We start from the raw sequence: 13,071 nt of genomic DNA on the forward strand, positions 1-13,071 counted from the left end.
CAAGAAAATTCGCAAATGTTGGTTTGAGGTAATTCAATGATTTTTAAGGATTATTAAAATTAAAAACTATTTTCTAATTTACGGCAGATATTTAGACATATTGTACAGGATGCACCATCCCGCAATTCTGTTGATGTGCAGGAGCAGACAGCACCTAAGTATGAGGCATTTGCTTTTGCATGGAGGCCACTGGCAACAGAGGGGCATGGGCTTCTGATACAGCAAAGACAAGTGTGCAATGGATCACTGGCCGAGATCTTGACGGACCCACAGATTCAAAGATCCAGAGAAGACAATGGACCAGTAATGGCAAGAGTTTTGGGGAGGGTTATTCGGGAGGCACAACAGAAATTCATCCCAAGGAGGACGAAACATGCTAAGGGGAGGACAAGGCATCCATGGCTGATGAGGGAAGTCAAGGACAGTATGAAAGCAAAAGAAAAAGCATTCAAAGTGGCGAGGATTAGTGGAAAGCCAGAGGATTGGGAAGCCGTTAAAAGCGAGCAGTGAACAACTAAAAGAAGCAGTAAGGAGGGAGAAGATGAAATATGAGTGTATGCTAGCTAGCATTATAAAAGAAGATAGGAAGCATTTTTTTCAATATATAAAAGGCAAGAGCGAGGCTAAATAGACATTGGACCACTGAAAAATGAGGTTGAAGAAGTAATAATTGGAAACAAAGAAATGGTAGAGGAATGGAATAATTACTTTGCATCAGTCTTCACTTTGGAAGACGGCAGTGGGATGCCAGAGCTCCAGGAGAATCAGAGGGCACAGGTGAGTATAGTGGCCATCACTAAGAAGAAGTTTCTGGGGAAACTGATAGGTCTGAAGATGGGTAAATCACCTGGACTGGATGGACTACACCCCAGGATTCTAACAGAGATAGCTGAGGAGATTGTGGAGGCATTGGTGGTGATCTTTCAGGAATCACTGGAGGCAGAGATGGTCCCAGAGGATTGGAAAGTGGCTAATGTAACACTGCTATTTAAGAAGGGAGGGAGATAGAAGACCAGGAATTATAGGCCAGTTAGCCTGACTTCGGTCAATGGTAGGATTATTAAAGACAAGATCATAGAGTACTTGGGAGTGCATGATAAAATAGGACTGAGTCAGCACGGCTTTATGGGAGGTCACGTCTGACAAATCTGTTAGAGTTGTTTGAGGAGGTAACAAGGAAGTTAGATAAAGGAGAACCAGTGGACATAATTTATTTAGATTTCCAGAAGGCCTTTGACAAGGTGCTGTTTCGGGGACTGTTAAATAAGTTAAGAGCCCATGGTGTTAAGTGTAAGATCCTGGCATGGATAGAGGATTGGTAGATTGGCAGAATGCAGAGAGTGGGGTTCAAATTTTTTTTTCAGGATGGCAGCCGGTGACTAGTGGTGTGCTTCAGGGGTCAGTGCTGGGACCACAACTTTTCACAATTTGCATGAATGATCTGGAAGATGGAACTGAAGGCACTGTTCCTAAGTTTGCAGATGATACAAAGATCTGTAGAGGGGCAGGTAGCATTGAGGAAACAGAGGGACTGCAGAAGGACTTGGACAGGCTAGGAGAGTGGGCAAAGAAATGGCAGATGGAATACAATGTGGAACAATGTGAGGTTATGCACTTTGGAAGGAGGAATGGAAGCATAGACTATGTTCTAAATGGGGAAATGCTTCGGAAATCAGAAGCACAGAGGGCGAAATTCTCCCAAAACGGGAGAAATCGTCAAACCGCCGTAAAACCCGGGCGGGTTTTACGGCATCGCGCCCCTTCCCGACGGGGGACCGATTCTGGTCCCCCGTCGGGGCTAGCAGCCCGACGTCGGAGGCTCCGACAAGTCGGGCTTAACGAAAATCGTTAAGCCCGCTTGTCGGATTTAGCGCCGGCTGACGCGTCATATGACGTCAGCCGCGCATGCGCAGGTGGGAAGACTCCACCCGCGCGTGCGCGGGTGACGTCATCGCGTTTTTGCGCGAAACCCGCGCATGCGCGGTCCGGGTTGCCCCTCAGCCGCCCCGCGTATTGATACTGCGGGGCGGCGGAAGGACAAATAGTGCGCGGGCATCGGGCCCGCTGCCCGCGATCGGTGGGCACCGATCGCGGGCCCATGGCACCCTTGGCACGGCCGTGGTACTGCCGTGCCAATCGGTGCCATGGTTATTTTTTTCCAGGTAGTCACGACGTTTTTACGAACGGCAGGACCAGGTGTGTTTGCCGTTCGTAAAAAGGTCGTAAAGGGCTGGGACTTCGGCCCTTCTAACAGCTGTGAATCGCTGCCGGCCGTAAAAAAACGGCGGCAGCGATTCGTGTCGGGATTTCGGCGGGGGGGTGGGAGAATAGCGGGAGGGCGTCAAAAAAGTCGGGAAGGCCCTCCCGCTATTCTCCCACCCGTCGTGGGGGGGCGGAGAATTTCGCCCAAAGGGACTTGGGAGTCCTTGTTCAAGATTCTCTTAAGGTTAACAGGTAGGTTCAGTCGGCGGTTAAGAAGGCAACTGCATTGTTAGCATTCATGTCGAGAGGGCTAGAATACAAGAGCATTGATGTAGAGGCTGGATAAGGCTATGGTCAGACCCCATTTTGAGTATTGTGAGCAGTCTTGGGCCCCATATCTAAGGAAGGATGTGCTGGCCTTGGAAAGAGTCCAGAGGAGTTCACAAGAATGATCCCTGGAATGAAGAGCTTGTCGTATGAGGAACGGTTGAGGACTCTGGATCTGCACTTGTTGGGAATTTAAAAGGTGAGGGGGGATCTTATTGAAACTTACTGGATACTGCAAGGCCTGGATAGAGTGGACATGGAGAGGATGTTTCCACTTGTAGGAAAAGCTAGAACCGGAGGGCACAGCCTCAGACTGAAGGGGCGATCCTTTAAAACTGAGATGAGGAGGAATTTCTTCAGCCAGAGGGTGGTGAATCTGTGGAACTCTTTGCTGCAGAAGGCTGCGGAGGCCAAATCACTGAGTGCTTTTCACACAGAGATAGATAGGCTCTTGATCAATAAGAGGATCAGGGGTTATGGGGATTAGGCAGGAGAATGGTGATGAGAAAAATATCAGCCATGATTGAAGGCGGAACAGACTCGATGGGGCGAGTGGCCAAATTCTGCTCCTATGTCTTCTGGTCTTCTGGCTGTATGCACCCGGAAATTGAATATTACAATAATGTCAGCTGCAGCGGGCTGGGAGAATTTCGCACTGTTTGGCGGCAGACGCTGAACATATTTCGGGCCTCTCCCGCTTTTCTCCTGACAGGGTGTGATTTGAGCCGGACGCAATGCCAGGGTAACAGAAGACCTTGATAGACTATGCACATTCTTGCACTTTGGCATCTCAATATTAAATCTACAAATCAGCAGTTCGCAATACAGTGTCCCTTTAAGTCTGAACGTGCCTTACTTAAAGTCACCCCATGCCGCCGAGGAGCCCACAGGCAGGCTGTGCACTGCCAGCGGAACCAGAGAATCCCATTGCCAGTGAACGACCACAGAATTCTGGCCTGAATTTATCTAGCTGCCTGGTAAGAAACAATTCGGCTGAAGAGAATCATGAAGGTGGAAGAAAAAAACCAATTCAGATAAACAAATATATAGAAAGCTAATAAGTGAGCTAAGAAGGGAGACATGGGACATTGGATAGAAGAACAAGGTAGTGATTTTCAATTTGTGCAAGACGTTTGTTGGACCATAGCTTATATACAGTTCTGGGCTCTCTACCATAGGGAGCATATTAAAACCAAGTAAAACAGAAAATAGGAGCAGAAATAGGCCATTCGGCTCTTCGAGCCTTCTCTGCCATTCAATATGATCATGGCTGATCATCTATCTGAACATCATACTCCCACGTTATTCCCATACCCATTGACACCTGTGAATAAAGAATGTTTATGAGCGCAATACTTGGGATGAAAGTTTATGTGAATCAAAGCTCAAATATTGTAGGCCTTTTGACTAAAGTAATAATAATAATAGAGAGATTAATGATAAAATAGGACAGGGTTATTCAACTCCTTAATCTTGTTCTACCATCAGCCCCGGCCACATCTGATCCATTTATAAAGGTTTTCAAAATTATGTCAAGGTTTGAGATGGTAAATAATGAAAGGCCTAGTTCCTAGTAGTTAGTTGAGGGAACAATTCTGGATTATTTCAAGAAGCACAAAGGCGAGGTGGATAAATGTTACTTTCTTCACATTAGAGGTGATTGGAATGCTGAATGTTTCTCTCAATAATGGTTGGTATATTAATTTATTTCCTAAGAAGAAATAGCTTAGGAATTCTCTGTCGCCAGGATTCTCCGATCCGCCAGCAGCGCACCCACGCAAGCGGTTTTCCTGACGGCATGTGTTGGCCACAATGGGAAACCATTCCCACAGCCGGCGGGGTCACGCCACGCAGGAAAACGCGGCTGGCGGGCTTTTCATTCTCTGAAACAATATATAGCAATGCTCTTTCCATCAGTATTCTCAAATGGGGCATTAACTGGTTGTTAGAAATGCTGTTTACAAGTGTTGACGTGGAACTGTTGAACTTCGCTGACAGCAGGCATTGGATGAGCACAGTGTGTGGCCAATGACTGCAGATGCCATTTGGTTTCTCTTTGTGCCTGCTGATGGGAGGCATTTTACATCTTAGCCCATCCCCAATGAATTCTACTGCTTTTTATACAAACCAATGTCAATCCACAGCAGGGGTGGATATTAGAATAAAATAGTTGCTCTTGATTAGTGTGCATGGAGCTGAAGTACAGAACTCAATAGCAGCACTTCATGTAGATGCATGACAAATGTAATCACAATAAAGTTACCTGTATCTCTTTACTCAGTCTCCCGCATTAGAATCATAGAATCTCTGCAGTGCAGAAGGAGGCCTTTTGGCCCATTGAGTCTGCACCAACCAGACTTGATGAGCCATCACGTCTGCACCGACCAGATTGTGCACCTCATTCAGGTCCACTTCCCTTCCCCGCCCCATCCCCGTGACCCCATAACCTACTTGACCTGCAGATTTTTAGACACTAAGAGGCAATTTAGAATGGCTAATCCACCTAATCTTTACATCTTTGGACTGTGGGAGGAAACCGGAGCACCCATGGGAAACCCAAGCAGACACGGGGAGAACGTACAAAATCCACGCAATCACCCAAGGCCCGAATTGAATCAGGGTCCCTGGCGCTGTGATTGGCATTGTGCCACCCTCTGTGCCACATTCCGTGATGTAGCCCCTTTACTGGTGACGTATTTCAATATACTTCCTTTCCACTGTTCCCTTTCAATAGAAGCAAGTGGAACATTCCAATTATCCAAATCTGCCTGGGGGAATAATTGATTGAAATTTTTATTGGATACTCGGATTGGGTAATTAACTGGAAAACAGCATTGGTTCAGGCAGAGCATCAGGTTTAGGGAGGCGATGGCATACTGGTGTTGCCACTGAACTGATAAATCCAGAGACCCAAGGTGATGCTTTGCTGACCCAGGTTCAAATCCCACCGTTGAAAAAGCCAGTGCATTGCGTCTTTGAGTCAGAGGTCTCTGAGTTTGGCTTGTTTCTGTGGCTGTTAATTTCTGATGCCAAACCTTGCCTTGTGATTCTTCTTATCTTCACTACCGCAATTCAAAAATATTGGCCCTCAGCCTGATCCGACATTCCTGAAAACTGTCCTGTGGTTAGTGTTGAAACAAAAGGGTTTTTAGCAATAACTTCCTTGTGACTCTGGCCTGAGTGGATTCAAACCATAAGCTTTGATGCATTCTGAGTAATAACACTATGGTTGTTATATAACTGTTCGGCCTGATTATATTAAACGGCAAACAAGGACATATGAACATTTGGATTAGGTGCAGGATCAGGCTTCTTGGTTCCTTCAGCCTGTTCCACAAAAGAAAAGTACATGCAAAGAACCAAACCTGCTTCTTTGACTCTGGGGTGATCCGATTCCGACTCTTTGGGCTGCCAGTTTGGCTGTGAACTTCTGAGCTGGCCTGAGAAAACTCACTTATCTCTATATTATTTGAACTATTTTAAGAGTTCAACCAATTAAAGTAAAATAAACAAACTGAGAGACAAATTAAAAGGGCCTCTCCTTCAAGGGGAACTGCGCTAAACAAAAACTAAGAGCAAATGAAACTTAAAAACTTAAACTTAAAGTTGATTAAAAGGGCCAATAAAACACCTCAGACCTTGTAGTGCTCAACGGGCACGAATGGCCTCGATGGTGCCCATGGACACCATCGGCACACCCAGCAGCGAATGAAGCCACGGAAGAGGGACAGGCAGTAAGGTTGGATGATCCCCTCAGTCGCCCGCTGCCTGGACCTGTTAATGGCGAGTTCGCCTGGCCCAGGAGCAGGTTCATGAGATGGCCCTCCTCCTTCCATGCCCCTCTCCGTACCGGGTGTCTATATTAATTGACTACCTTAGGCTGTCCATTCATATGCCCGTTCTGAACTGCTAACCTTAAACTGCCTCATCATTCGAACTCTCTAATTGGCTGCTGATGTCAAGGCCCCAACTCTAATGTAAATTGGAAGGCAGCTTTTGTATCTCTGAGGAATGTGTCATCAGAAAAAAAACATTTGTTATTTTGTGACTTTCAAATCCGACAACAGGTTCTCCAGGCAACCAGCCGTCTTGTCTAGGAAAGGAGTATCACCTTAACCCAGGAGTTACAGCTGAAAGAACTTCATGATTGAGCTTCCTTTGTTGATTACAGCAACAGAGACGACATTCAAACACCACCCTCTGCCTTCATATCCCCAGGCGAAAACATTGATGCAAAGTCATCAGGTTTATTTGACCATTTTAAATCATTCTATGGGCGGAATGTAATCCAGTCTGTGGTGGCAGGAACCATGGATGGAGAGGTCTCGCGAGTGTCACAGCAGTGGTAAAACCTCCCTCAATTAAGTCAAAGAGTGGGATCCCATAATGAGCCAATTGAAACCCACCTCTAATTGGTCAGCAGCTCAAGGTGGACAGGATGTGCACCTGAAACGCAGAAGCAACCCAATGGTGGTCATTTAAGTGCGCAGCATGGATGCATAACACTGTCAGGACATCACCATTGAACTGATGTGGGTTTCCTGCTGATTCTCCAACCAGTGGGCAAGACCTCTATTGTTTTTATTATTACCATGGGATATGGACGTCGCTGGCTGGGCCAGTATTTATTGCCTTTCCCTGAAGGCATTTTAGAGTCAACCACATTGCTGTGGATCTGGAGCCTCTCCTATTGGGCTGATTAAACCCCCCTCTTAAATATTCTAAATATTCTATACAGGGAGCTGTGGTGTAATGGTAATGTTGATGGATTAGTAATCCAGGGCACGGCTAATGCTCTGGGAGCACGAGTTCAAAGGCAATCATGGCAGCTGGTGAAATTTAAATTCAATTAATAAAATATGGAATTGAAAGCTAGTCTCAGTAATGACGACCATGAATCTATCATCAATTGTTGCAAAACCCACCGAGTTCACTAATGTCCTTTCGGGAAGGAAATCAGCCATCCTTGCCTGGTCTGGCTTACATGGGACTCCAGACCCACAGCAATGTGGTTGCTTCTTAACTGCCCTCTGAAATGGTCTCATGAGCCACTCAGTTAAAGGGAAATTAAGAATGGGCACCAAGGCCAGCACGGTGGCACAGTGGATAGCACTACGGTCTCACGGCGCCGAGGTCCCAGGTTCGATCCCGGCTCTGCGTCACTGTCTTTGTGGAGTTTGCACATTCTCCCCGTTTTTGCGTGGGTTTCGCCCCACAACCCAAAGATGTGCAGAGTAGGTGGATTGGCCACGCTAAATTGCCCCTTAATTGGAAAAAATTAATTGGATACTCGAAATTTATTTAAAAAACAGGAGTAAAAAAAAAGAATGGGCACCAAATGCTGGCCTTCCCAACGAAGCCCATCATACAAAAGATTTTTTTTTTAAATTTCCGATTAAACGTGTAGCTCAAAGAGGTTTCTACATATCAAAATTCCCAATAACATTCCCTTGGGACACAGCTATCTTTAGCTCCAAATTACTAATATGAGACATGAAATTATTCCATACATGCTTTTTTCCGACTGAGCTTCTAGGCAGCTTAACCAGGTGCTTCTGCAGTAGCACAGTTGTATAAATAGGAGCTGTTTCTAAAAGCTACAAGACCATTTGAATTGCACTCACACAGTCAGAATGAAACGGCAGAGCAATCGAAATGGAGGACTCATTTTATGCTGCATTCATGCCAATCTCTGATTTGGTGGGGTTGAATTTGGCGGTAAATGAGACATCCATTGAATTCCTACCTGAATGCTAATTGGGGGCCTTATTTTTATTATTGATATCAATAGGATCCTGATGCTATTTTACCTGGAATTTGAGTGGGCAAGGGGCTATGGCATTTCCACAAGGATGAAGTAAGGAACCCTTAATTCTTAAGTGTAAAAGTGACCTTAATTGAGCCAGAAGAAGCAGGAGTGATTATAGAATTTACAGTGCAGAAGGAGGCCATTCGGCCCATCGAGTCTGCACTGGCTCTTGGAAAGAGCACCCTACCCAAGATCAACATCTCCACCCCATCTCCATAACCCAGCAGCCCCACCCAACACTAAGGGCAATTTTGAACACTAAGGGCAATTTATCATGGCCAATCCACCTAACATGCACATCTTTGGACTGTGGGAGAAAACCGGAGCACCCGGAGGAAACCTACGCACACACGGGGAGGATGTGCAGACTCCGCACAGACAGTGACCCAAGCCAGAATCAAACCTGGGACCCTGGAGCTGTGAAGCGATTGTGCTATCCACAATGCTACCGTGCTACTGCGATACCCCAGGCCTCACAAGTGGAAGTGTAGCCCCTCCCATGAGACCCACCCCAAACCCACTCCCCCCTCCTCCATCAACACCATCTTAATCGCAAGCTGACTGGGGTCTAGAGAATGCCTTCCTTCCCTACTGGTAAATTCCCTTTCCCTGGAATGAGCTGGATTAAATTATACCCTGAAGTTAAAATGCCCCAGGGTTGCAGGTGATGTGAGCATTCACCTCTTTTCAGATGTTTCTGAGCGTGCCCAGTGAGACTGAGAGTGAATTTGGAAAAGTGAGAAAGAAATAAGCTTTAAATCATCCAAATTGTTCAAGGTGTAAATCATGCAGACCACAATTTTACAGAAGTCAATTTTGAGATTGGCAAGTCAGCGCAAAAGCGCTACATTCTTTACAATTCTGTTACTTTTTATAAATCCAATGTTTCAGTCTCATTATTGAAGCCCCTGAAACAAAAGCATCACACTAACATGCATTTGGAGAATTCACCATACATAGAACAAATAGTGCAGAAGGAGGCCACTCGGTCCATCGAGTCTTCACCGACCCATTTAAGCCCTCACTTCCACCCTATCCCCGTAACCCATCCTAATCTTTTTTGGTCACTAAGGGCAATTTATCATGGCCAATCCACCTAACCTGCACATCTTTGGACTATGAGAGGAAACCGGTGCACCCGGAGAAAACCCACGCAGACACGGGGAGAACATGCAGACTCTGCACAGTGACCCAACAGGGAATCGAACCGGGGACCCTAGCGCTGTGAAGCCACAGCGCTATCCACTTGTGCTACCGTGCTACACGCCGTCATGGGAATCATCATCAAGATGTAGGCAAGGGACACAAAAATCTGCCATCAATGACAGATTCTGCAGACTGAAGAGAGCGATTCTAATACTTGTTCCATTTTCTTTTTGCAGAAACATCGATCAGTCTTCAGGTTGTAAGTGATGGCAGATTTCAGAAGCGAGGAGCAGGGTCATGAAATGGTGTCAGCCCCTTCCAGCTCTTCGCCAACACCCAAAGCCTCAGGAAAGATGCACAAACAGAACCAGCAGTCTGTAGTCTCCCAGGGTAAAGGGATAGTCATCCACTTAACCTCTCCACCAAGAAGTGGGGACTGGGAGAGTTCAGAGAGGAGTAAACAGACCGGTTCGATGGCCAGGGAGGATGATGGAATGACTGCGACAGTGGGCGAGGAAGAGAACCTGCCCTATTCTGAGGAATGCTTAAACTTGCCAGCCTCATCCCTACCTTCCTCCCCTTCTATTTCAGGATTTTTAGGTGAATTATTTTTCCCAACAGTGTCCTCCCCTTCACCATCTTCAGTAGACTCCTGCACTTCCTCAGAAACTATGCCTTTGATTAGCCTGGTTAAATCTCTGTCCACAGAAATTGAATCCAGAGAGACATCTTCCCTGAGGCCAAAACCCTTGCTCAGCCTGGTCAAGTCCCTCTCCACTGAAATTTCCCGCCACGAGCCAGAAGTCACTCAGTCAAAGTCAGATTCCAAGCTAAACTTGTACCTTTGGCGGCAGCTTACACAGCCCAAGGGACGAAATGGAGATTCCAAAACCGCTCCACCGTCGCCACTGTTCTCGCCCACGGAGAGCAAAATTAGTTTCTTCAATGTTCCTGAGGTAGAAGCCAAGCTGGAAGACACGAAAAGGAAGTTCTCCGAGGCGATACAAGAACCACTAAATATGCTCAGCAAGATAATTGGAGATGAAAGCAGTGGAAGCCCCAAATCTAAAGCATCGCAATCAAATACTTGGAGCACTGACTCCTACTGTGCCCCTGGCTCTGAAGACTGCAGCAGTGATCTATGTACTAAGAACAGAAGGTCTGGGTTTGATAGGTTCAGAATGGAAAAACTCAAATCAGGAAAGAGAGAGAATGATAGATCATCTAATACGGAGGCATCTCCTGGACGGCATACAAAAGGAAAGCAGAAGAAACAATGTCTGTCCTTAACGCAGGCTTATGGAGACAACAACAACCCAAGGTATGAGATCTGTTCGGATGGAGATGTGCTGCAGATTGTGGAAACACAGCCCAGTGAAGACAGCACATTGTGCGGACAAGGTGCCATGTACTCCTACTCCAGTCGAGCACTGACTCCGCTACAACCTCCCCCAGAAGTGCCAAGTAAAACTTTAATGTGTTTTGTCACTCTTGCCTATAGCTATTTCGTATTACCATTGCCACCGTTCTTCTCTGGCCTCTGCCTTGGACTTGCCTGTGGATTTCTGATGGGCTTGCTAATCATCTCACTGCAGACACCGAGGTTCTCACAACCTGGCCACTTAATCCACCTGGCTAATGAAAATCTGCAAATGGCTAACATCATTAGGGAACCCAAGGATCCTGAAGGTGTGAAGGTAAAAGTGTTGCAATTCTTTTTTAGATTGGGGACTTGATACTTTGCAAGTGGTCCTCCAAAGTTTTTCGATTGAATTTTATTTATTATCTTTGTTGGGTAAACACCGTTCAATTACTGGGCATGACAATCACGATATCGAGAGCATTTATTTCATTCTATGACAGTAATTAAGTGTGCTTCTCCCCCCTCACAATTGATATATTGTAATGGGGTTGGTTAGCTCAGTAGGCTAGAGTGTGGTGCAGAATAGTATCGGAATCAATTCCTGTACCGGGTGAGATGGTTCTTGGCATCTACCTCCTCAACTAGCCCCATTGTCATATCATGGCTTGGATCATGGTTAATGATCTTTGGATAATGTGCATCACTGACAGAGTTACTATAAATAATCTGGAAGCTAATGCCAAAGGAGAGAAATGTTCTGCTATTGACATTTTATTAAGGTAGACTTTTTCTTATATAAAGTTATACAGTTTTTTTTTATTTTTCAGAATTAATTACTGGTCAGTGAAGCGTGAAATGTTTAAGCTATGAAGTGACTGTCAGTACAAAAAGTTACTGATGTGCAGTAAGTTGCAATCAAAAGGCTAGTAATTGACTGCTTTATTGACAGAGTTTATAGTTGATTCAGACTTTTTGTTTTGCCTTTTTCTTGCAATTGTAGACCTGACACACTCAGGTACAAGTCCAACTTACTGCAAATGAGGTGAGTTTCATAAGCCAAACGTGATCCCTTTGCTGTTCTGTTAATCCGGATGGAGTGTTTTTAGTCATGGTTAGTGAGAATGGCACAAGAGGGCGTCACAGTGGCACAGTGGTTAGCACTGTTGCCTCACAGCGCCAGGGATCTGGGTTCAATTCCAGCCTTCGGTGACTGTGTGGAGTTTTCACTTTCTTCCTGTGTCTGCGTGGGTTTCCTCAGGGTGCACCAGTTTTGTCCCACAGTCCAAAGATGTACAGGTTACGTGGATGGGCCTTGCTAAAATTGCCCCTTAGTGTCCAGGGATGTGCAGGTTAGTTGGGATTGCAGGGATAGGGTGGGGCTGTGGGTCTAGGTAGGGTGTTCTTTCAGTGGTGTAGACTCGATGGGCCAAATGGCCTCCTTCTGCACTGTAGAGATTCTGTGATCTATGAGACTTCTATGATCTCTGAGGGTTCAATGGAGAGAGGGATGAGCTGCTCAGCGGCCAAAATAATTCCTTCTTAGTACAATTCAGTTATTTTACTTTTGAGCAAAGAGTTGAGGTTGTTGCATCAAGCCACAAGGAAACGGCTGTTCAATGTACTCTGGGTATCCCTCTCACTGTATAATCCAAGAACAATAGGCTGAGTATAGAAAGTATTAGCACGCTGCAAGAGTCACTAGAAGAAGGTCATTCAGCCCATCATATATATGTTAGACCTAGAGTTATTGGGACTTGTGGGAGGAAAGCGGAGCACCCGGAGGAAACCCACGCAGACACAGGGAGAACATGCAGACTCCGCACAGGCCAGGAATCGAACCTGGAGCTGTGAAGCAACAATGCTACCCTAGCTCCCAGCATTGGAAAACCCACACACCAAGAAATGTAGGGAACCTGTGTTTCAAATATCTGCCATGATTGTTCGCTTTCAGCTGAACACACAGAGCTTCCTTTTTGCATAGTTTCAACTGACATGCAAAGGGCTCTGGTTACTGGTAATTATAGTTCTGGATCCCCCAGTTCATCATTCCATTGTAACCCTGTGCTAGCTGCCACTGTCAGAATGAGGTGGATCCAGTTTGGGTGAACCTTGGTGTAAATGGGTTCCCTCCTTGCTGCTATTCAGCCAGGAGAGCTGGGCAGCCTTCAGTGAACCTAGTCACTGTCAGTGGCAAAGGTGTCAACAATGAAGAAATATGAGGAGT

General features: G+C 45.9%; 1 protein-coding gene across 5 annotated transcripts in view; it reads left to right on the forward strand.

The window, feature by feature from the left end:
• tex2l (testis expressed 2, like) overlaps nt 1-13,071 on the forward strand; it is a 158,466-nt gene that overhangs the window by 46,473 nt on the left and 98,922 nt on the right. For 4 of the 5 annotated variants that reach the window (XR_005463485.1, XM_038820285.1, XM_038820283.1 and 1 more), the window contains one exon: nt 9,721-11,181. Coding sequence is in view for 4 of the 5 variants with exons in the window: in XM_038820285.1 (XP_038676213.1) it covers nt 9,751-11,181 (1,431 nt within the window). In the remaining variant the exon portion in view is untranslated. The remainder of the gene's footprint in view (nt 1-9,720; nt 11,182-13,071) is intronic. The other variant, XM_038820284.1, reaches the window with a different exon arrangement.

This window comes from Scyliorhinus canicula, chromosome 15 (genome assembly GCF_902713615.1).
Source record: "Scyliorhinus canicula chromosome 15, sScyCan1.1, whole genome shotgun sequence".
Lineage (NCBI taxonomy): Eukaryota > Metazoa > Chordata > Chondrichthyes > Carcharhiniformes > Scyliorhinidae > Scyliorhinus > Scyliorhinus canicula.